Below are 24,336 nucleotides of genomic sequence, written 5' to 3' on the forward strand. Positions count from 1 at the left end.
TAACTTTGCTAGGACGATATAGAAAATATGTATAAAATATTGCTCTACTACGATTTCAGTACAAATTGTTAAAGTTATATTTCAGTCTTGATAAAACCATACAGAGTAAAACATCAAACATTTTTTGTTTCAAGTTATGAAAATAAGGAATTATAAAATACATATAATTTATCCTAATAAAAAACTTGCTGTGGAGATTATTATTATTGCTATTAATATTACTGTAATTATTACATTATCAATAAAATCGTGTTTTTTTTATCAAAATCATTTATGTAATAATTTTTAGCATTCTTAACATTGTCATTATTGTCATCATTACTGTTATATTACTATTATTTATATATTTGTTATCATCATTACTATTAGTTTAATAGTGATTACTATAAATATTATTTTTATTATTTTATCATCTTCATCTTCATCATCATCATCAATATATCTAAAATCTCAGAACTTATTATTTTCTGATTGAATTTTTGAATGGTATTATATTATTTTTTGTTATTTGCATGTACATAACGAAAGAAATTGTCAGCGTAAATATTATTTCATATTTTAATCACACATCAGTAGGCCTATAAGGTAAATGTTAACATAACATAACCTTGGCATATTTACGTATTATTAATATTCACAATAGTATGGTCTAGTGTATTCAGTAAATATAAATATAAATATAATAATAAAGCAGTTTTGTATCTATGTTAAGATTTTCTAACTTTTCAAAGCACATGTTACAAAAATTATATGTTGTAGGAAAAATCACCGCAAAAGCAGATAATCCCCCCAAAACATACACATGAAATCCATGTAAGCATGGTCTAAGGTAGTGGATGTACGTATATCATCATCTGAATGCCTTTACGAGACATCACAACGGAATTTTGTTTAAATATAGAATAATTTTGGAAAATGTGTTTTTAAGGCATTGATGATGAAAGAGAGATAATATATGCCAGCCCAGAAAAACGTGCAATGTGTGACAAAATCTGTCAGATTTTGAAACGACGACTTTTGCTCGAAGTCCATGCTTTATTTCATCCAAGATACAATGCTAGTGTTCGTTTTGCAAGTCGGGGTTGAGGGCTAAATTAAGGGTTAGGACATAAGCACATATTAAGGGACAAGGAGCAATTTTGTCAATTTCTTTACAAATTACCCTCGATCAAACAAAAACGACAATAATAACTCATATTTCATTTAAATAAGAAAATAATTGGAGGGTATGTCATCAACTGTGCTTTACATCATAAATCATAAACCTTTCAAATGATTGTTCCGCTTGGTTCTAAATCGGTCTCGCATGCAGGTTGAGCACTCAGGGAATCGAGAGGAATTAAAGCTCGTTCCGATAGCGGGGGTGTAAAGCTGGTCTTCGATTGTCTGATGGTCCAACATACGGCTATGATGGCAAGTATGGTCAGCAAGGACAAGCACACACCTACAGATGCCATGACACTTACGACACGTGGAGATGTTTTCACCGCAGGCTGTGTTCTTGGAGAATCTTTAACACAAACAAAATAAGCACTTAGGGAGACTTCAATTTTTAACTTTGTGTCATTATTGAAAAGGATAGTTTACTGTTTGTTCTTATTGGTATTTAAGGAAGTGTACTCGTGTAGTTTGAAAGGAAACCGGAGAGAGTTCAACATGACAAAGTTCTATCATATTAAGCAATATGAAATATCTTAGATCTAGCAGACATACATACGAACATGGCATAAAGGCATAGGGACAACTGACAGAACTATCATTGGTCGAGAAGATAGAGCAGTTGATTCGAGGAGCAGTTGACTAGGGAAACGAAGAGGGTTCAGAAGTATAATAAACAAGGAACTTAATTCTCTATTTCAAATTCGGTCAGAAAATAAATTGAAAGACGTTAACGGGAGAGATTATAAGCTGGCATCTCTTTGACGAAATTGCTCTCAACTTACCGTCACACTGTACCCCAGCATCTTCAGAATGTCCGCAGTCGTGGTTGCCCCATCCGTCATTAATGCAATCAGTCAGCATGGATTCAGATCCCGAACAGTCGACACTATCAAGGTATATCGGGTCAGATCCTCGTCCGTATGTACCACCACTCCAAGCTACACTAACATTGCCTGAGTATCCAAGCTGTCGACAAACAACCCTCGCGTCAAGGTCATCCCAACTGTCATCACAGATTGTCCCCCAAAGGCCATTGTAGTAGATCTCAACCCGACCTCGATGTACAGTGGAACCATTAACAAGGCGAACTTCCCCCTCTGTTCCAGCTATCAAAAGAAATAGAACTCAGATATAAGATTACTAGTCTAAGGCTGTCCCAAAATAGTCATCCCATTTTACCTTCAAGATTGGACCCCGTCGGGTATAAACCCGAGAGCCTCCAAAAAACCAGATAGATTTCATCTCATTTACCTGAATCACCCAAACTTTGTCAGTAGGAATGAGTATGACCGAACATTACTAAACACATTCATACAAACAAGTTAATAACATTTTCCTTGGGATGGGATGTCAGATGCCCCCTAAAAAAAGTAAATTTCTTTTTATCAAGGCAGATGACCAAGTTTATTAAGAAATATTTACGACTGTACATTACAAAAATGTTAGAATGGCAATATTGTCCATCGGGAGGCGGGTGTTACACTCTTCTAAAAAGGGTTAGGTACCCTTAAACCAAGCTTGTCTGCCCCAAAATGCTCTGGTTTAGGTTTAGAAAGAGTTTGCGTACCATTCAAAGATTAATTTATCGATAAAAGATTAAATGCTTTCAAGACAATTTCAAAAATCTTGGAAGAATAATTTTACCTTAACAGAGGAAAATATAGGCTTGTATCTAAAAAAAAAAAAAAGGGGGGGGTTATAAATCATCATAATGCTTATGACGTACAATTAATATCGCAGAAAACTCCAGCATCTTTAGAATGTTCGCAATTGTGGATGCCCCATCCACGGTTACCGCAATCCTCCAACCTGGATTCAGATCCCGAACAGCCACTTTCATCAAGGTATATCGGGCCAGATCCTTGCGGATATATGCCACCATTCCTGGCTTCACCAACATTGCCCGAGTATCCAAGCTGTCGACAAACTACCCTCGCGTCAAGGCCATCCCAACTGTCATCACATACTGTCCCCCAAAGGCCATTGTGGTAGATCTCAACCCGACCTTCATCTGAACTGTATCCGTCAACCAGTCTGATTTCTCCCTCTATGTCATCTGTCCAAAAAAAATAGAACACAGATACATAACTTATAGTCTTAGGCTGTCCCAAAATAGTCATCCCATTTTAACTTCAGGATTTGACCCCTAATTGACAAAGAGGTTATCAGTCTGACCTTAGCCGTCGGGTAAAAACCCGAGAGCCCCCGAAAAAGCCAGGTAGATTTCATCTTATTTACCTGAATCATCCACACTTTGTCAGTAGGAATGTGTATGACCCAACATTACTAAACACATTTATACAAAAAAGTTAATAATATTTTCTTTAGGATGGGTTGTCAGATGCTCCCTAAAGAATCAAGTCAATTTCTTTTTATTAAGGCAGATGACCAAAGTTTATTAAGAAATATTTACGAATGTTCATTACAAAAATGTTATAACGGCAATATTGTCCATCGGGAGGCGGGTGTTATACTCTCCTACAAAAGGGTTAGGTACCCTTAAACCAAGCTTGTCTGCCCCAAAATGCTCTGGTTTAGGTTTAGAAAGAGTATGCGTACCATTCAAAGAATCATTTTTTGATGAAGATTTTTAAAGCTCTCTGCAAATGCTTTCAAGACAATTTCGAAAATCTTGGAAGAATAATTTTACCTTAACAGAGGAAAATATAGGCTTGTATCTACAAAAGGAAGTGTTTTAATCGTCATATTGCTTAAGACGTACCATTAATATCGCAGAAAACTCCAGCATCTTTAGAATGTTCGCAGTTGTGGATGCCCCATCCGCGATTCCTACAATCGGTCAACCTGTATTCAGATCCCAAACAGCCACTTTCATCAAGGTATATCGGCCCAGATCCTTGCGGATATATGCCACCACTCCTGGCTTCACCAACATTGCCTGAGTATCCAAGCTGTCGACAAACTACCCTCGCGTCAAGGCCATCCCAACTGTCATCACAGACTGTACCCCATTGGCCTTCATGGAAGATCTCAACCCTACCTTCATTTGAACTGTATCCGTCAACCAGTCGGATTTCCCCCTCTGCTTCATCTGTCAAAAAAAATATTGGACACAGATACATAGCTTATAGTCTGAGGCTGTCCCAAAATAGTCATCCCATTTTACCTTCAAGATTTGACCCCTAATTGATAAAAAGGTTATCAGTCTGACCGTAGCCGTCGGGTATAAACCCGAGAGCCCCCGAAAAAGTCAGGTAGATTTCACCTCATTTACCTGAATCATCCAAACTTTGTCTGTAGGAATGTGTATGACCGAGCATTGCTAAACACATTCATACAAACAAGTTAATAACATATTCTTTGGGATGGGATGTCAGATGCTCCCTTAAAAAATTAAGTCAATTTCTTTTTATTAAGGCAGGTGACCAAAGGTTATTAAGAAATATTTACGAATGTACATTACAAAAATGTTAGAATGGCAATATTGTCCTTCGGTAGGCGGGTGTTTCACTCTCCTAAAAAGGGTTAGGTACCCTTAAACCAAGCTTGTCTGCCCCAAAATGCTCTGGTTTAGGTTAAGAAAGAGTATGCGTACCATTCAAAGATTAATTTTTCTATGAAGATTTTTAAAGCTTTTTAAAGCAAATGATTTCAAGACAATTTCAAAAATCTTGGATGAATAGCTTTACCTTAACAGAGCAAAATATAGGCTTGTATCTACAAAAGAGGGTTCTAAATCATCATATTGCTTACGACGTACCATTAATATTGCAAATAACTCCAGCATCTTCAGAATGTTCGCAGTTGTGCTTGCCCCATCCACCATTACTGCAATCAGTCAACCTGGATTCATTTCCCGAACAGCCGACATCATCAAAATATATCGGGCCAGATCCTTGCGGAAATATGCCACCATTCCTGGCTTCACCAACATTGCCTGAGTATCCAAGCTGTCGACAAACTACCCTCGCGTCAAGGTCATCCCAACTGTCATCACAGACTGTCCCCCATTGACCTTCATGGAAGATCTCAATCCTGCCTTCATCTGAACTGTACCCGTCAACCAGCCGGATGACTCCACCCATACCATCTTTCAAAAGAAATAAAAACGAAGATACAAGACTGTCAGTCTCAGAACTATAGTCACCACATTTTACCTGAAAGATGTGACGCTTCATTGAGAAAAAGCTTACTAGCCTGAGTGCCTGACCGTAGCCTCTCGGTTTAGCCCCGAGAGCCCGACAAAAAGCCAGGAAGATTTCACCTCATTTACATGAATCACCCAAACTTTGTCAGCAGGAATGAGTATGACTGAACATGACTAAAAACATACTCACAAAGAACTTAATAAGATTTTCTTTATGGTTGGATGTCTGACTCAGATGCTCCCTAAACATTCAGGTCAATTTCATTCTTATTCAGGCAGAGGACCACAGTTAATTAATAAATAGTTACGACGGTACATTACAAACATGTAAGAACTGACAATATTGTCCGTCGGGTAGCGGGTGTTACACTCTCCTACAAAAAAGGGTAAAGTACCCTTAAACCAAGCTTTGCTGCCCAAAAATGCTCTGGTAAAGGGTTAAAAGGAGTATGCTCACCATTCAAATAATAATTATTCTATGAAGCTCTCTGTAAATGCTGTCAAGACATATTCAAAAATCTTGGAAGAATAAATTCGCCTATACAGAGGATAAAATAGGCTTGTAATTACAAAAGGGGTTCTAAATCATCATACTGCTTATGGCGTACCATCATCGCAGATAACTCCAGCATCTTCAAGATGTCCACAGTTGTGGATGCCCCATCCACCATTACTGCAATCAGTCAACCTGGATTCAGATCCCGAGCAGTCGACATCATCAAGGTATATCGGGCCAGATCCTAGTCCGTATGTACCACCTCTTCTGGCTACACCAACATTGCCTGAGTATCCAAGCTGTCGACAAACTACCCTCGCATCAAGGTCATCCCAACGGTCATCACAGATTGTCCCCCATCGGTCATTGTAGTAGATCTCAACCCGACCTTGGTCTGGAGTGAAACCATCCTCAAGGCGAACGTCTCCCTCTATTACATCTTCGAACAAAAAAACAATAATACAGCATTAGTGTGGAAGATCCTTGAAACAATATTCAACGTCATATTTATACTAATAGTAATGGTTCAATTTGCAAAATCAGATATAGAAACATTGAATTTAGCAGCATAAGAGCTTTAGTAAGAAATGGCAAATATCTTTATGACCGCAGAGAAGAAAGTACATCAAAAAATATAAATGTGCAAAGCACATAAAATCAGAGAGAAAACCCCTCTTAAGTGTTTATCTTTTTGTCCAGTTTGTTTCAACAGTCATTGAAGTTAAAGTGGTATTTCGTTGTTGCTGTTGTTTGTTGTTGTTATAGAGGCGTCGTAGTAGTTCGAACACATGAGATACATGTACAGAGGTCGCATATTCTAATACTTTTCGAAGCACGGCAAGACACTTCCTTAAAAGCAAGCAGCAGACCCATCATTTGAGGTTTACTCCCCCCCCCCCCCCCCCGCCCCCAATCCTCCCCTTTCAAGATCTTTCATTGGGTTTTGTGCCAATACCGGCATAAACTATCAACATAAATATGTCTCAGGATCGACAAAATTATATCACGATAACTGCACACGTTAACCCAATAACCCGTTGGACAGTTACCTGTAGGTTCAAATAAAAGAGTTACTGTCCAAGTAGACATGTCCTTGAATGTAACTGTCTTGAGGGAATGGGTGTTTATTAACCGAGGGATAGTTGTCGTTTGGTATTTTCCAGGACAGTTTTCGACGGGGTCATTTACTTTAAGGACTTTACAATGGTAGCTGTTCGGGTGTGCAAGATTGTTGTCCTAGAATTTGGAAGTGATTGTAAATATAATGTGAGATTATGCCACGTTGTTTTGTGGCGTACCTTCACAGTTAACTCCAGCATCGAGAGAATGATCACAGTTGTGGTGGCCCCATCCGGTATTACTGCAATCGCTCAGCATGGATTCAGATCCCGAACAGCCGACATCATCAAGGTATATCGAGCCAGATCCTTGTCCGTATGTAGCACGACTCCTAGCTTCACCAACATTGTCTGAGTATCCAAGCTGTCGACAAACTACCCTTGCATCATAGTCATCCCAACTTTCATCACAGATTGTCCCCCACAGGCCATCGTAATAAATCTCGACTCGGCCCTGATTTTCAGTGAAACCATCCGCAAGGCGAATTCTTCCATCTATATCATCTTTTTTTTTAAATAGAAACGAAGATACAGAACAATAAAGGCTGGGTATTTAATGTCGTTTGAATGCTAGATTCTAGAAAAGTTTAAAACTGAAAGGATACATATTTGTTCATATCAAGAATGTGGATTATGCATCTTATCTTGAAATTGGAAAGATGGCTTTCATTTTTTTTTTAACCTAAGAAACCGCGCATTTCTTGTCTTTTTTTGGGGGGGGGGGTCAGTTCCGCGCATCTCCCCCTCCTTTTTATCTTTGTAGAATTCCCAGGTGTTAATTTTTTTTTTAATTCGTCATCTTTTCTACAGACTTATCCTCTTTGTTTTCTGAGCTTTTCGCACGTAGCAACTGTTTCGCCAATTTTTTAAGTTTTGAAGAAGGCTGATTTTTCACAAATTTGTCTTTACTTGACAAAGGCTTAAAGCTGAAAAATCGCAAATGTTGTTTTTCCTACGGTTGTTTTATTATGTCATCTTCACTTCTATATCTCTTATTATATACATGCAGCTTTTTTAAATACTGCAGTGTATTTAAGACTTCTCTCTATATATACATGACCTGGCCCAAAGATTGAGTTCAAGTTCAAGTTAACTTTATTCAATACTATCATTCAAATATACGAAGGAAAAGAAACATATAAAAGTTAAAATATAATAAATGTATCAATACATAACATAAGAATAACACAAGTGGAGAAGACATGAGGAACAAGGGGAAAACGTTTAAAACGTGTACATTAATGAAAGTATTTGGATACTAGACAGGAAGGCCGGGCCTTATGTAAAAGTCTGTCTCCAGTAATTGTATAAGAAACTTGGTACATTATTTAAATTAATTATATAAATGAAAGGAAAAGGGGAAATAGTTTACATTTACACATACACTCTCTCCCATGCACACCAACACACACTTATCTGTCATATAAACATTAAAAATATAGGTTATTGCACTATTGAGTATTGTTTTAATAAGTACAGTTTAAATTTTCTTTTAAAACTATTCAGTGATGGGCTCAGTGTAATGTATATTAGTATATCATTCCAAATTTCGGGACCCCGGAAAAAATTGTGTTTTGGGTAACTAGTGTCCTTACCCCTGGAATATGAAAATAATTTGAATACCTGGTCTGGTGGCCATGAATATTCTTATTGAGTTGAAAAGAGTATTTGAATTAACCTGATAGATTACAAAAGGTTTAGCTAGATTGTGCGTATCCGTCCAAGAAAAACAATTCCATGAAAATATCTGAATCTCACTGCAGCAATTTGTAATAATTTTCTTTTTTAAACAGACTTTTGGAACAATATTGGTTTGCCTATACCGTGTGAGTCAAAAAAAAGTTTACACCTAGAAAATTGCTAATTATTTCAAAAATCATCTATGAACAGTAAATTATTATACATCTCATGAAAGAGTGTTTCATCCCAAATCATTTGGTATCATTTTTGTGTGGTTTGTGTTCACGCTTGGATGAACATGAGGCATTGTTTGCGAGAGTGCAAAAATCGACTTGCGCCAAAGTGATGCCTACAGCATGTATTATGTTGGGATTAGCGGAGTGAGAGAATGAATTGAATGTATCAAATGAAATGCATTGCATATGCTTTTTGCAGAAGCAAAGTCACACACACGCACGCGCACACACACATGCACAAATGGTTGTCGATATTTGACATTCGGTATTTGATATGTGTGACATGATTGATGTTGTTAGAGATGTTGTTTGGATCTGCAAAGACCGAATTAAAACCCAATTCCCGATTGTTTTATTCAAACATCAAACAAGGAAGTTTGGCGCAAATCGATTGTTGCACTCTCGCAAACAATACCTCATTCACGCGTGAACACATACCACACAAAAATGATACCAAATGATTTGGGATAAAACACTCTTTCATAAGATGTAAATTAATTACTGTTCATAGATGATTTTAAAAATAATTAGCAGTTTTCTAGGTGTAAACTTTTTTTTGACTCACACTGTAGTAGTGGACAACATATGCACCAATCTAAAATTGGGGTTCTAAAACATCATATAACTGAGATCGTACCATCATAGCAGTAAACTCCAGCATCATCATAATGTAAGCAGTTGTGGTTGCCCCATCCGGTATTACTGCAATCGCTCAGCATGGATTCAGATCCCGAACAGCCGACATCATCAAGATATATCGGGCCAGATCCCTGTCCGTATGTACCACCCCTCCTAGCTGCACCAACATTGCCTGAGTATCCAAGCTGTCGACAAACTACCCTCGCATCAAGGTCATCCCAACGGTCATCACAGATTGTCCCCCATCGGTCATTGTAGTAGATCTCAACCCGACCTTGGTCTGGAGTGAAACCATCCATAAGGCGAACGTCTCCCTCTATTTCGTCTTTGAACAGAAAAACAATAAGACAGCATTAGTGTGGAATATCCTTGAAACAATATTCAACGTCATATTTATACTAATAGTAATGGTTCAATTTGCAAAAACAGATAAAGAAACATTTAATTTAGCAGCATAAGAGCTTTAGTAAAAAATGGCAGATATCTATGATCGCAGAGAAGAATGTACATCCAAAAATATAAATGTGCAAAGCGCATAAAATCAGAGAGAAAACCAATCTTAAGTTTCTATCTTTGTCCAGTTTGTTTCAACAGTCATTGGTATTGGTATTTCGTTGCTGCTGTTGTTATTGATGTTATAGAGGCGTCGTAGTAATTCGAACACATGAGAGAGGTGGCAGATTATAATACTTTTCGAACCACGTCAAGACACTTCCTTAAAAGCAAGCAGCAGACCCATCGTTTGATGTTTACCCCCCCCCCCTTGCCACCCCTTTCAAGATCTTCAATGGGATTTTGTGCCAATACCAGCATAAACTATCAACAGAAATATGTCTCAGGATCGACAAAATTGTATCACGACGACTGTCCACGTGGACCCAAATCACCGGAACACTTCCCCCTGGACCAGCTATCGCACAGAAAACTTCCTTTTCGGACAGCCACTGCTAGCAGAGCTATCCCCCAGATCAGAGCAACTACCCTTTGGAAATCTACCCACCGGAACCTCTACCCCATCCCCCGCCCCCAATAGTTATCGCGGATAACATCCACTGTAGTACGTGAACCTCTATATAAGACAACTGCCTATACAATAATTGGGGTGGAGAGTACACCCGGCTATAACCCCCGGACAGCTATGTAGCACTCTAGGACAACGATCCTCAGGTTATTTACTCTTACAATTGGATACCTAAAACTTAAAAGTTAACCCAGCAACCCGTTGGACGGGTTACTGTAGGTTTAAATAAAAGTGTTACTGTCCAAGGAGACAAGCCCTTGAATGTAACTGTTTTGAGGGAATAGGCGTTTATTATCCGAGGGATAGTTGTCGTTTGGGATTGTCCAGGACAGTTTTCGACGGGGTCATTTTCTTAGGGAGGACTTTACAACGGTAGCTGTTCAGGTGTGCAAGATTGTAGTCCTAGAATTTGGAAATGATCGTAAATATAATGTGAGATTATGCCACGTTGTTTTGTGGCGTACCTGCGCAGTTAACTCCAACATCGTACCAATGTCCGCAGTTGTGGTTGCCCCATCCGTCATTACTGCAATCGATCAACCTTGATTCGGATCCCGAACAGCCGACATCATCAAGGTATATCGGGCCGGATCCTTGTCCGTATCTAGCAAGACTCCTAGCTACACCAACATCGCCTGAGTATCCAAGCTGTCGACAAACTACACTTGCATCAGAGTCATCCCAGTTGTCATCACAGATTGTCCCCCACAGGCCATCGTAATAAATCTCGACTCGGCCCTGACTTTCAATAAAACCATCCGCAAGGCGAATTCTTCCATCTATTTCATCTTTTAAAATAAAAAGAAACGAAGATACAGAACAACAAAGGCTGGGTTTTTAATGCCGTTTGAATGCCAGATTCTAGAAAAGTTTAACATTGAAAGGATACATATTTGATCATATTAATAATAATAATAATAATAATAATAGTGGCTACTTGTATAGTAGGTCCACAGGTCCACCTTTCGGTGCTCATGTTGATTTGGCATCTTATCTTGAAATTGGTCAGATGGCTTTCATTTTTTTTAACCTAATAAACCGTGCATTTCTCGTCTTTTTAGGGTGGGATGGGGATCAGTTCCGCGCAACTCCCCCTCCTTTTTAGCTTTGTAGAATTCCCAGGTGTTTTGTTTTTCATCATCTTTTCTAGCAGACTTATCCACGGAAGAAAAACATTTCTATGAAGATATCTGAATCTCACTGCAGCAATGTGTAATAATTTTCTTTTTTAAACAGACTTTTGGAACAATGTTGGTTCGCCTATACAGTGGAAAATATATGCACTAATCTAAAATTGGGGTTCTAAAACATTATATCACTAAGATCGTACCATCATAGCAGTAAACTCCAGCATCTTGAGAATGTCCGCAGTTGTTGTTGCCCCATCCGGTATTATTGCAATCAATAAACATGTATTCAGATCCCGAACAGCCGACATCATCAAGATATATCGGGCCAGATCCTTGTCCGTATGTACCACCTCTTCTGGCTACACCAACATTGCCTGAGTATCCAAGCTGTCGACAAACTACCCTCGCGTCGAGGTCATCCCACAAGTCATCACAGACTGTTCCCCATTGACCATTGTGGTGGATCTCAACCCGTCCTTCGTTTGCACTGGAACCGTCAACAAGGCGTACGTATCCTTCTGTTCCATCTTTCAAAGGAAATAAAAACGAAGATACAAGACTGTTAGTCTCAGAACTATAGTCACCCCATTTTACCTGAAAGATTTGATGCCTCTTGAGAAAAAGCTTACTAGCCTGACCGTAGCTGTTGGGTTTACCATCAGACCCCCGAAAAAGACCCCCAAACCCGTGTCGATTTCACCCCATCTCCCTCACACACCAAACGTTGTCAGTAAGCAGTAGTATGACTGAACATTATAAAAACACACATGGAACACAGATTAAGTTTCCTTCCCCATGGGTTGTCAGATGCCCCCTAAAAACTTGTTTCAATGTTCTTCCTTAGACCCACGGACCAAATTTTGTCAGAAGAGTTGAGTTTCTACATTGTACATTTCTAAAATATAGTAACTGACAAATAAACCAAGCTTTGCTGCCCCAAAATGCTCTGGTTTAGATTTACATAGAGTGTGCATGTCAGTCAAAGAAAAAATTTCTTGTGGAGATATTAAAAGATTTCTGCAACAGTTTGAAAGATATTTTCATAGTGTAATGGAACAGCAATTACGCCATTACAGTGGAAATTTATATATACATCTACGAACGGAAGTTATAAAACGTCGTATCGTTAAGAACTCACCGTCGATATCGCAGATAACTCCAGCATCTTCAGAATGTCCGCAGTAATCGTGGTTGCCCCATTCGCCAATACTGCAATCAATCAACCTGGATTCATATCCCGAACAGGTGACATCATTAAGGTATATCGGGTCAGATCCTTGTCCGTATGTACCACCACTCCTGGCTACACCAACATTGCCTGAGTATCCAAGCTGTCGACAAACTACCCTCGCATCAGAGTCCTCCCAATAGTCATCACAGATTGTCCCCCACAGATGGTTGTGGTAGATCTCAACCCTACCTTCGTTTGCAGTGGAACCGTCAACAAGGCGGACTTCTCCCTCCGTTCCAGCTTTCAAAAAGTAATAAAAAGCAGATTCAGGACTACTAGTCTGTGCCTCCTTCGTAATGGTCACCACATTATATCCGTAAGATTTATCCCTCCCCCCCCCCCCCCACCCACCCCCCCCCCCCCCCCCCTAATTGACGAAAAGGTTATGAGCCTGACCGTGGCCCTCGGTTTTAACCCAGAGATCAATCGAAACAGACGCGAAAGCCGGGTTCATTTACCCCATCTATCCCAGTCACAAAACTTTGTCAACATCTGAACATTACCAAACACACTCCCGGAATGAAGTGACAAGTTTCGTTTGGGAAGGGATTTCAGATGCCCCCTTCAAATTGAAGTCAAATTTTCCTTTTAGGTATTGTAGAAAAAATGGTATCATTGGAAATAGTTATGATTTAACATTACAAAACGTACGCACTAAAAATATTGTCCCACAGGATGTGGGTGGTACACTCTCCTGAAAAATAAATAGTCCGAGTATCCTTTAATCTATTATTGTTGCCAAAAAAATGCTCTGGTTAAAGCATATAAAGAGTGAGCATATCTGTCAAAAAAAGAATCTTGCTAATAGTATATAAATATTTGCAGTTTTCGGCAACAGTTTTGAAGATATTTAAAAAACATACTGGAGCAATAATTTCGCCCATACAATGACAAAAATATACATGTATCAACAAACAGGGGTTCTAAAACATCGTATCGTTTTGGACGTACCATTAATATAGCAGAAAACTCCAGCATCTTGAGAATGTCCGCAGTTGTGGTTGCCCAGCCCGTTAATACTGCAATCAATCAACCGAGATTCAAATCCCGAACATTCGACATCATCAAGGTATATCGGGCCAGATCCTTGTCCGTAAGTAGCAAGAAACCTGGCTTCACCACCCGAGTATCCAAGCTGTCGACAAACTACTGTCGCATCAGAATCATCCCAAAAGTCATCACATACTGTTCCCCATTGACTATCGTAGTAGATCTCAACCCGACCTTCGTTTGCAGTGGAACCATTAGCAAGGCGGACTTCTCCCTCTATTCCAACTATAACAAGAAATAGAACGCAGATACAACAATACTAGTCAGACACTGTCCAATTATAGTCAACACATTATACCGAGAGCTTTGACCCCTCGTTGACGAAAAGACGATCAGTAGGACCATAGCTGTCGGGTTTAGCCCCGAGCGTATCAGGACATTTACCCCCAGGAAAATACCCCTCGGTTCACTACCCCCTAGGACAATTACCCCCGAGCACAAATTACCCCCGGAAAATTACCCCCGCGGACAATAACCCTCCATGGACATTAAGCCCTGTGGACATCCCCCCCCCCCCGCCCTAGGACAACCAAGGACAACCACCCACCCCACCCCCAAGGACAATTACCCCCAGGACAACCAAAGAGTCCCGTAAAAAACTAGGAATACCCCCCCCCCCCCACCCCTGTTCATTAAAGGGGAAGTTCACCCTGATTACAAATTTGTTTCAATAAAATCTAAAAAAAATCAGGGGTTAATTGCCCTCGGAAGGGGGCATTTTCCACGGGTTTTATTGCCATATAGAGTAATTTCCGGGGGTAATTGTCCTTAGGGTGGTTGTCCTTGGGGGGTAATAATTTTCCGGGGGGGTAATTGTCCTTGGGGGATAATTGTCCCGCTGGTAATTGCCTAGGTGGTAATTTTCCGAGAACCAGCTTCGAGGGCCCCCGAAACAGACCCGAAAGCCGGCTAGATTTCACCCCATTTACCTATGTTTTTGTTTGTTTTATACCGAGGGCTAAGCCAATGCAATGGCCTACCTTTACATATTAAATTATCAAATAAATTGAATATCTTTTTGCAAATAGGTGAATAGAAGAACTCCAATTTGCTTTGATCTTTAAAGAGATCTGCCTGTTATTCCAATGTAGTTGGTAAGGGTTGTGATGGGGTAATTTCAGTTTTAGATATCTTTTGCGTTTTGTAGTTGTCTTCAATTTTACTACTAAAGGTAGAATTGCTGATTATTTTTCATTAATTGTGAGTTTAATTTTAATTAATTTTCTGGACCCTAAGTATGAACAGTTTTGTCATATTAACAAGCTGGGTGGGTTATCCAGCGATTCACTATATTTTTTTGTAACCTCAATCACCAAACTTTGTCAGTAGGATTCGGTATGACTTATCATTACAAAAGACACATCAAAAAGAATGTTGACAGATTTTACTTTGAGATGGATGTCAGACATTCCCTAAAAAATGAGGTCAATTTTTTGTCCTCTTTAGGCAGAAGACCTAATTGTTTTTTAAATAGTTACGACTGTACATTTAAAAAATATAAGAACGTACAATACTGTCCATCGGGAAGCGAACGTTTTACTCTCCTGGAAATGGAAATGCCAAAGTACCCTTAAATGAAGCATTTCTGCACAAAAATTGATCTCATTTAGGTTTAGAAAGAGGGTGCATATCAGATAAAGAAGAATGTTCCTTTGACGATATTTGAAGATCTCTGTAACAAATTTCCAGTTATTTTCAAAAATATTAGAACAACAATTTCGACTATACAGAGGAAAAAAAGACATGTATCTACAAAAGGGGGTTCTAAAACATCTTTTTGCTTCGACATACCTTTAATATCGCAGATAACTCCAGCATCTTCAGAATGTCCGCAGTTGTTGATGCCCCATTCGCTCTTAGTGCAATCAATCAAACTGGATTCCCATCCCAAACATTCAACATCATCAAGGTGTATCGGGTCAGATCCTTGTCCGTATGTACCACCACTCCTGGCTACACCAACATTGCCCGAGTATCCAAGCTGTCGACAAACTACCCTTGCATCAAAGTCCTCCCAATGGTCATCACATATTGTCCCCCATAGACCGTTGTGGTAGATCTCGACCCGACCTTCATATGAGCTGTACCCGTCAACAATGCGGATGTCTCCATCTGTTCCATCTTTCAAAAGAAATAAAACGAAGATACAAGACTACTTTCTGAGTCTCTCCCGTAATGGCCGTCCCATTATACCCTCACGATTTTACTCCTCATTCACGAAAAGGTTAGGAGTATGACCGTAGCCGTCGGGTTTAGCCCCGAGATTCATCGAAACAGATTCGAAAGCCGGGTTCATTTTACCCCATCTATCCCAGTCAAAAACCTTGTCAACAAGAATTTAGTATATCTGAACATTACCAAGCACACTCCAAAGATATATTGAAAAAGTTTCGTTTGGGAAGGGATTTCAGATGTCCCCTAAAAATTAAAGTCAAATTTTCCTTTTTAGGCCCTTGTAGAAAATTGTATCATAAGAAATATTTAAGATCTAACATTACAAAAATGTATACACTGAAAATCTTGTCCTACAGGATGTGGGTGGTACATTCTCCTGAAAATAAAATTTCCAGAGTACACTTTATCCTAGCTTTGCTGCCCCAAAATGCTCTGGTTGGTTTAGAAAGAGTGTGGATATCGGTCAAAGAAGAATTTTGCTATACAAATATTCAAAGCTATCTGCAACAGTTTTAAGTTATTTTCAAAAAGATATTGGAACATTAATTGTTCCTATACAATGGAAAAATATGTATTTATCAACAAACGTCGTATCGATTATGACATACTATTACTATGGCAGATAACTCCAGCATCGTCAGAATGTCTGCAGCTGTGGTTGCCCCATCCGCCATTACTGCAATCAGTCAACTTCGATTCAGATCCCGAACAGCCGACATTATCAAGGTTTATCGGGCCAGATCCTTGTCCGTATGTACCACCACTCCTGGCTACACCACCTTTGCCTGAGTATCTAAGCTGTCGACAAACTACCGTTGCATCAGAGTCATCCCAATTGTCATCACAGATTGTCCCCCACAGGCCATCGTAGTAGATCTCAACTCGACCTTCGTTTACAGTGGAACCATTAACCAGGCGGACTTCTCCCTGTTGTGCAACTGTTTAAAGAAATAGAACGCAACTACAAAAATACTTGTCTGAGGCTGTCCCATTATACAGGTAGTTACCACATTGTACCTGTAAGATTTACTCCTCGTTGAAGAAAAGATTATCAATCCCACCGTCGGGTTTAACCCCGAGAGCCCCCCCCCCCCAAAAAAAAAAAAAAAAAAAAAAGCTGGGTAGATTTCACCCCATCTACTTGTCTTCTTTTTTTTTTTTACCTATGTTTTATACCGAGGGCCAAGTCAATACATTGGCCTACCTTTAGATATTAAATTATCAAATACATTAAACATCTTTTTGCAAATAGTTGAATAGAAGAACTCTAGTTGGCTTTGATATTGAAAGAAATATGCCTGCCTTTTCCAATTTAGTTGGAAAAGAGTGTGGCGGGGTAATTTCAGTTTTATATGTCTTTTGAGTTTTATAGAAGTCTCCAATTTGACTACTGCAGTATAAGTGAAATCGCTGCTTATTTTTTGTTTAAATTGTGAGTTTACTTTCAATTTAATTTTCTGGACCCTAAGTATAAATAGTTTTGTCATGTAAAGAAAGCTGAGTGGGTTATCCAGCCATTTACTATATTATTCTTTCACCCCAATCACCAAACTTTGTCAGTAGGAATTGGTATGACTGAATATTACAAAAAACAAAAAAAAACGTTGATCAAGTTTTCTTTGGGATTCATAAAAACTAGTGCCAGTTTCTTTCCTCTTCAGGCAGAAGAACAAAATGTAAAAAGAGATTATTAAGACTGTACATTAAACAAATATAAGAACCAACAATATTGTCCATCGGGAAGCGGGCGTTTTACTCTCTTGAAATGTAAAATGCCACAGTACCCTTAAATTGAGCTTTGCTTCCCAAAAATGATCTCGTTTAGGCTAAGAAAGAATGCGCATATCGGGCAAAGAAGAATTTTCCTTCGACCATATTTGAAGCTCTCTGCAACAGCTTTTAAGTTATGATAAAAAATATTGGAACAATAATTTCGCCTATACAGAGGATAAAATAGACATATATAAACAAAAGGGGGTTCTAAATTATCGTATTGCTTGATAGGACGTACCATTAATATCGCAGATAACTCCAGCATCTTCAGAATGTCCGCAGCTGTGGATGCCCCATCCACCATTACTGCAATCAGTCAACCTGGATTCAGATCCCGAGCAGCCGACGTCATCAAGATATATCGGGTCAGATCCTCGTCCGTATTTACCACCAACCCTGGCTACACCAACATTGCCTGAGTATCCAAGCTGTCGACAAACGACCCTCGCGTCAAGGTCATCCCACATGTCATCACAGACTGTCCCCCATTGTCCATTGTAGTAGATCTCAACCCGACCTTGATTTGCAGTGAGACCGTTAACAAGGCGAACTTCTCCCTCCGTTCCAGCTTTCGAATAGAAATAAAAAGTAGATTTAAGACTACTAGTCGGAGGCTGACCCGTAATAGTCACCCCATATTACCCGTAAAATGTTACCCCTCGTTGACGAAAATGATATGAGCCTGACCCTATACGTCGGGTTGAGCCTCCAAATCCCCCAAAACAGACCCCATCAAAGCTGAGTCAATTTCACCCAATCTATCCTCCAAACTTTGTCAACAAGAAGTAGTTTATCTGAGCTTTACAAAAGGTTCTAGGACAATTAACCCCTGGGCAACCATCCCCCGGACAATTATCAGCGGGACAATTACCCCCCAAGGATAATTATCTCCCGGGAAGTTACTCTCCGAAGACAGTCATCCCCTAGGACAATTACCCCCGGGCAATGACAGCCTATGACAATTACCGCCCGTGGACAATAACCCCCGAGGACAAACCCCCCCGAAAAAAAATCTGCTTTCATTATAACCAACCTATTATCAGAGTGAACCTCCCCTTTAATAAACAGGGGGGGGGGGGGTATTTTCGGGGGTAAGTGTCCTAGGGGTCATTTTAGGGGTGGATGTAATTATCCTCGTGTGATGGGTATTGTCCAGGGGCTAATTGTCCAGGGGCTAATCGTCCTGGGGTGATTGTCATCGGGGTGTCTTTCGGGGGAGTAATTGTCCTCTTGGGGTGGTTGTCGTCAGGGGCTTATTTTCCGGGGGGGGTAATTTTCCGGAGGGGAAATTGTCTTGGTACGTTACAAAACACAACCAAAAAAAAACGATAAAATTTCCTTTGGGATTCGATGTCAGATGCCCCTTTAAAAATTAAAGTCATTTTTTTTTCTTTCTCGTAAACCCCTTGGAGCTAATGTTAGCATAAATATGATTTTAAAAAATACAAAGATGTAGGAACTGGCGATATTGTCTATCGAGAAGTGGGCACTCTCCTGAATATAAAAATGCAAAAGTACCCTTAAAACTAGCTTTGCTGCCCCCAAAAACGCTCTCGTTAAGGGACAGGTAGAGTTGCGAATCAGTCAACAACAACAAAATTATGAAAATAATTGAAGCTCTCTGCAAACGTTTCGAAGATATGTCAAAGAATATTTGAACAAAAATTGCGCCGATAAAGTGGGAAATTGTATCTACAAACAGAGATAATTTGTATATGATAGAAATTAGGGCGCATTAATAATGTTTGAGTGCTCGCGACCTACCTTTGCAATAAACTCCAGCATCTTGAGAATGTCCGCAGTTGTTGCTGCCCCATCCACCATTACTGCAATCAGTCAACCTGGATTCAGATCCCGTACAGCCAACATCATCAAGGTATATCGGGCCAGATCCTTGTCCGTATGTACCGCCACTCCTGGCGTCACCAATATTGCCTGAGTATCCAAGCTGTCGACAAACTACCTTCGCATTAGAGTCATCCCAAAAGTCACCACATACTGTCCCCCACACACCACTGGAGTAGATCTCAACCCGACCTTGGTCTGCAGTGGAACCGTCAACAAGGCGTAAGTCTCCTGTTTCATCTTTCAAAATAAATAAAATGCAGCTACTTTACTTCTAGTCTGAGGCTGTCCCAAAATAATCATCCCATTATACCCATACAATTTGACTCCTCAATGACGAAAAGGTTTTAATCTTGACCGTAGCATTTGGGGTTAGCTCAGAGATCCCCAGGAACAGACCAAAAATCCAAGTCAATTTCACCCGATTTACCCCAATTACCAGACTTTGACAGCAGGAGGAAGTATGACTAAACATTGCAAAACACACACAAAAAGAGTCGACACAGTTTTCTCTGGGATGGCATGTCAGATACTTCCTAAAAAATTAAGGTCAATTTCTTTCCTCTCTAAGCAGAGGACCATTAATAAAAGAATATAAGAACTGATAACATTATCCATCAGGAAGAGGGCATTTTACTCTCCTGAAAAATGGAAAGGCCAAAGTACCCTTAAATCAAACTTTGCTGCCCGAAAATGGTCTCGTTTAGGTTAAGAAAGAGGATGCATATCAGTCAAAGAAGAATTTCTGTATGAAGATATTTAAAGCTCTCTGCGACAGCTTTCAAGTTATTTTTCAAAAGTATTGGAGCCAAAATTTCACCTTTACAGAGGGAAAATAAACATGTATCTACAAATGGAGGTTCTAATATATCGTATCGCTTAGGACGAACCATTAATATCGCAGGCAACTCCAGCATCTTGAGAATGATCGCAATCGTGGGTGCCCCATCCACGATTACCGCAATCCTCCAACCTGGATTCCCAACTCGAACAGTCAACATCATCAAGGTATATCGGGCCAGATCCTTGTCCGTATGTACCACCACTCCTGGCTTGGCCAGCATTGTCTGAGTATCCGAGCTGTCGACAAACTACTATCGCAGCAGCGTCATACCAATAATCATCGCATACTGTACCCCACAGACCATTGTGGTAGATCTCAACCCGACCTTCACTCTCAGTTGGACCGTCAACAAGGCGAACGTCTCCTTGTGATCCAGCTTTCAAAAGAAATAGAACGCAGATACAATTTAGTCTACTAGTCTGAGGCTGTCCCAAAAGATTCACCCCGATTTTCCAGTAAAATTGTACCCCTCATTGACGAAAAGGTTATAAACCTGACCGTAGTTGTCGGATTTAGCCCCGAGATCCCCTGAAACAGACCCGACAGCCGGGTCAATTTCACCCCATCTCAGCAGGAAGAGGTATGTTATAATAATATATGCGCTCTCACAAATTATACCATCATGTTCCTTACGTAAATATCTACAAAAATGTAAATTGTTATGTTCATCGGACATTCGACGGCTGAGATCATAGGGGGGCCTGCCCCAGTCATTGAGGTGCTTAAAATAGCCCAGTACAGTAAGGGTTAAGGCTGTTGGACCAAACTTTCCTCATTAGAAAATAGTTATAGCTATGCATTACAAAAATGTAAGAACTGGCATTATTGTCAATCGAGAAGAGGGTGTTACATTTTCCTGAAAAAAGAAACCACCCAAAATACCCATAAACCAAGCTTTGCTGCCCAACCTAAACTCGTTATGTTTTTTAAAGTGTGTGAATTTTAGTCAATGAAGAATTTCGCTTTTTTTTTAAATTGAACATTTTCTGCAACAGTTTGAAGATATTTAAAAGAAAATAGTGTAACAATAACTTCGCCTATCTAGAGGACAGATGGGCAAACAGGGGTTCCAAAACATCGTTTTTATTTATAGGACGTACCATTTATTTCGCAGATAACTCCAGCATCTTCAGAATGTCCGCAGTTGCTGTAGCCCCATCCGTTGCTACTGCAATCAGTCAACCTGGATTCAGATCCTGAACAGGCGACATCATCAAGTAATATCGGGCCAGATCCTTCTCCATATGTAGCAAGAGTTCTGGCTGCACCAATATCGCCCGAGTATCCAAGCTGTCGACAAACTACCTTAGCCTCCGCGTTATCCCAGTAGTCATCACATACAGTCCCCCACGTGCCATTGTGGTATATCTCAACCCGACCTTCGTGTGAAGTGGGACCATTAACAAGGCGGACTTCTCCCTCTATTGCAACTTCAAAAGAAACAAAAGGCAGATACAATACCATTATTCTGTCGCTAGCCCAATATAGTCACCTCATTAGATCTTCAAGATTTTAAGATCATTCAATTTAACTATTGAATGAATCTACAACGGGTGTACTAAATCATCTCAATTCTCAGGACGAACCATTAAAGGTGAAACGAAAGCTAGGTGTAATAAGAAGATTAAAAACGTATTTTTCTACTAAACCATTATCGGATATAACATCGAATGGTTAGTTTCTGGTTAAGAATATTAAAAGGTTCCCCCTCTAAATATTCAGTCAAATTTTATTTTTTTGCAAAGGTTAATTAGTCAGAATGTCGACATGTCTACTTTCAAGTGGTTATCTTGTATTGAAGGAAAATATTGAGCCATGCTGTATTGTTTGGCTAAAGCAAGGGAAAGGATTTAGCAATAGTTGGACACTGAGCACTCTGAAGTTGAGATTAAACGATATTTCAAAACAAGATGTGATGGCAACAATTTGGTCAAAAGTGTATGCCCAAATTATAGGATCTTTAAAAATGACTGTCTGTTTGAAAGGTATTTAATTTCGCTAAGTAAAAAAGATATAATAACATTGAGCCGTGTTAGATGTAGGTCGCACCGTTTACCAAATAATAATTACTGATTCAAAGAAGCTTTTAATGAAATTAGTATTGAATGCCCATGTTGTGATATGCATGAGTCTGTTGATGAATTCCATCATGTTTTTGTATGCCCTTTTCAGAAAGGAAATAGTTCAACACCTCTACAGAGTACACATGTTAATTTTTTTGTATTCAGGTATAGGACAGCTGAAGAAATTAGTACTCTTCTTAAGGATAATAATGTCATGTATTCTGTATTATTATGTATTATAATCATGACATGTAAATGCGTTGTACTCTCATACCGCATTTTAGGGTTTGTTTACATATACCTCTCCACGCATGTCTATAGGAGCCAGTTAAGGCTTGGTGATATCAATATCAATTGAAATAATTCAGTCAACAGATATAAATTCATCAGCCCTCAATCCAAGACACTCAATTGAGACTTACCGCATTGTATGAAGCTTAGGAAGAACAAAACGAAGAGACACGATATCCATAGTTTTCCACTCCACACCAGTTTTTCACGAGCAGGCGACGCCATATTTCACGTGCAATACCTATGGCGCCTCTGCTTAATATGTACTCGTGAATGACCCGCTTACGTGCACGCGTACCATAGAGAATGAGGAAATCAGAGAGTGGAAGAAAGAGAGAGAGAGGGAGAGAGCGCGCGAACATCATTATGATTCAGGAATCAAAATAGAATACCTAAAAGAAGAAAAATACAACGCTCAAGTGATTTTTAGCACTGCAATGGAGTACCAAAGTGTGACATCACAATGCCAAAGTAGTCAAGGTGGCTGGTTCTAAACAATTTTGTACTAAACAATGGTGTGGTGATCACACCAGCCCAAATTTACCCTGCTCCAGCCCGTTGCTTGACTGATTTTGCGGTGAACCTCATGCGCAGGCTCTGTTGTTTAGAACAGAAATTAACCTGGGCATCGTTCTGTGAAATAGCACAAGTTCACCGATATCCCATTGAAACGCGTGTTAAACTTATAATTCACGTATGTCAATGGGATATCGGTGAACTTGTACATGACGATTTCGTGACACGCTGCCGTGGACGACGAGCGAGTGAATATAACGTTCATACTTCGGTACTCTATATAAAAAGTGGGGGGGGGGCACCAAGAAAAAAGGGCACTTTCTGGAAAAAAAAAGGGCACCTACAAAGGGAAATCTCAAAGCGAAAATATACAATTTTTTAAACATTGGTATACCCCTACATTGTAATTACAATTATCAGGGATGATTTCAATATTTGTTTCACTTTATACACCATACAAGATATTTCTTTAGCATCATGCTTTGCAGTTGGGTTTGATTTTCTAAAAAAAATGTTTGCGAGCGACCGAAGCGAGCGAGGAAAAAATATAAGATGTATGAGGTCGCAGTGCGAAAAACTTCATCTTATATAGAGGAAAAAACCAATCATAATGGAGTTATAAGCACATTCTCATAACAGAAGACTGAAAAACCTTTGATAAGTAACATAAGTATATCATCTATAGATGCGTTCGAGCGTAGCGACCGAGCTTTGGGGGAAAATTGTTCTTAGTCGCTTGAAATTAGCTAGGGTGCGTTTAATGATGAGAGAACTAGGGGACACTTATCAGGAAAGAAAAGGAGCATGTGCCAAAGTACAAAGAGTAATTATCAGAGGTGAAAATGGGGCAATTCTTACACCCTCAAAAAGAGGCACTTACCAGGGATGAAAAAAGTCAGTCATGAGAATAGGAAATGGGCATTTGTCGACAGAAAAGGGGCTCCGATCAGATTTTGATA

General features: G+C 39.6%; 1 protein-coding gene across 4 annotated transcripts; it reads right to left on the reverse strand.

The window, feature by feature from the left end:
• Positions 1 to 402: 402 nt before the first annotated feature.
• Positions 403 to 23,177, reverse strand: LOC753862 (deleted in malignant brain tumors 1 protein). 4 transcript variants are annotated; one of them, XM_030976832.1, is made up of 19 exons: positions 22,993 to 23,176; positions 21,608 to 21,937; positions 20,554 to 20,883; positions 19,583 to 19,903; positions 18,057 to 18,386; positions 16,654 to 16,983; positions 15,662 to 15,991; positions 13,772 to 14,095; positions 12,728 to 13,060; positions 11,790 to 12,116; positions 10,924 to 11,247; positions 9,437 to 9,763; positions 7,064 to 7,387; positions 5,878 to 6,204; positions 4,883 to 5,212; positions 3,884 to 4,213; positions 2,888 to 3,217; positions 1,944 to 2,267; positions 403 to 1,510 (listed from the first exon to the last, which is right to left on the reverse strand). In XM_030976832.1, exons 1-19 carry the CDS (start codon positions 23,084 to 23,086, stop codon positions 1,269 to 1,271), a joined length of 5,907 nt encoding a protein of 1,968 aa, XP_030832692.1. In that variant the 5' UTR covers positions 23,087 to 23,176; the 3' UTR covers positions 403 to 1,268. The 4 variants fall into 4 exon arrangements, with proteins under 4 accessions (XP_030832692.1, XP_030832693.1, XP_030832695.1 ...); XM_030976833.1 differs by lacking the exon at positions 2,888 to 3,217 and having other exon boundaries at positions 22,993 to 23,177; XM_030976835.1 differs by lacking the exons at positions 9,437 to 9,763; positions 10,924 to 11,247 and having other exon boundaries at positions 22,993 to 23,177.
• Positions 23,178 to 24,336: the final 1,159 nt, after the last annotated feature.

Source organism: Strongylocentrotus purpuratus, unplaced genomic scaffold (assembly GCF_000002235.5).
Source record: "Strongylocentrotus purpuratus isolate Spur 01 unplaced genomic scaffold, Spur_5.0 spur5_scaffold_9, whole genome shotgun sequence".
Classification (NCBI taxonomy): domain Eukaryota; kingdom Metazoa; phylum Echinodermata; class Echinoidea; order Camarodonta; family Strongylocentrotidae; genus Strongylocentrotus; species Strongylocentrotus purpuratus.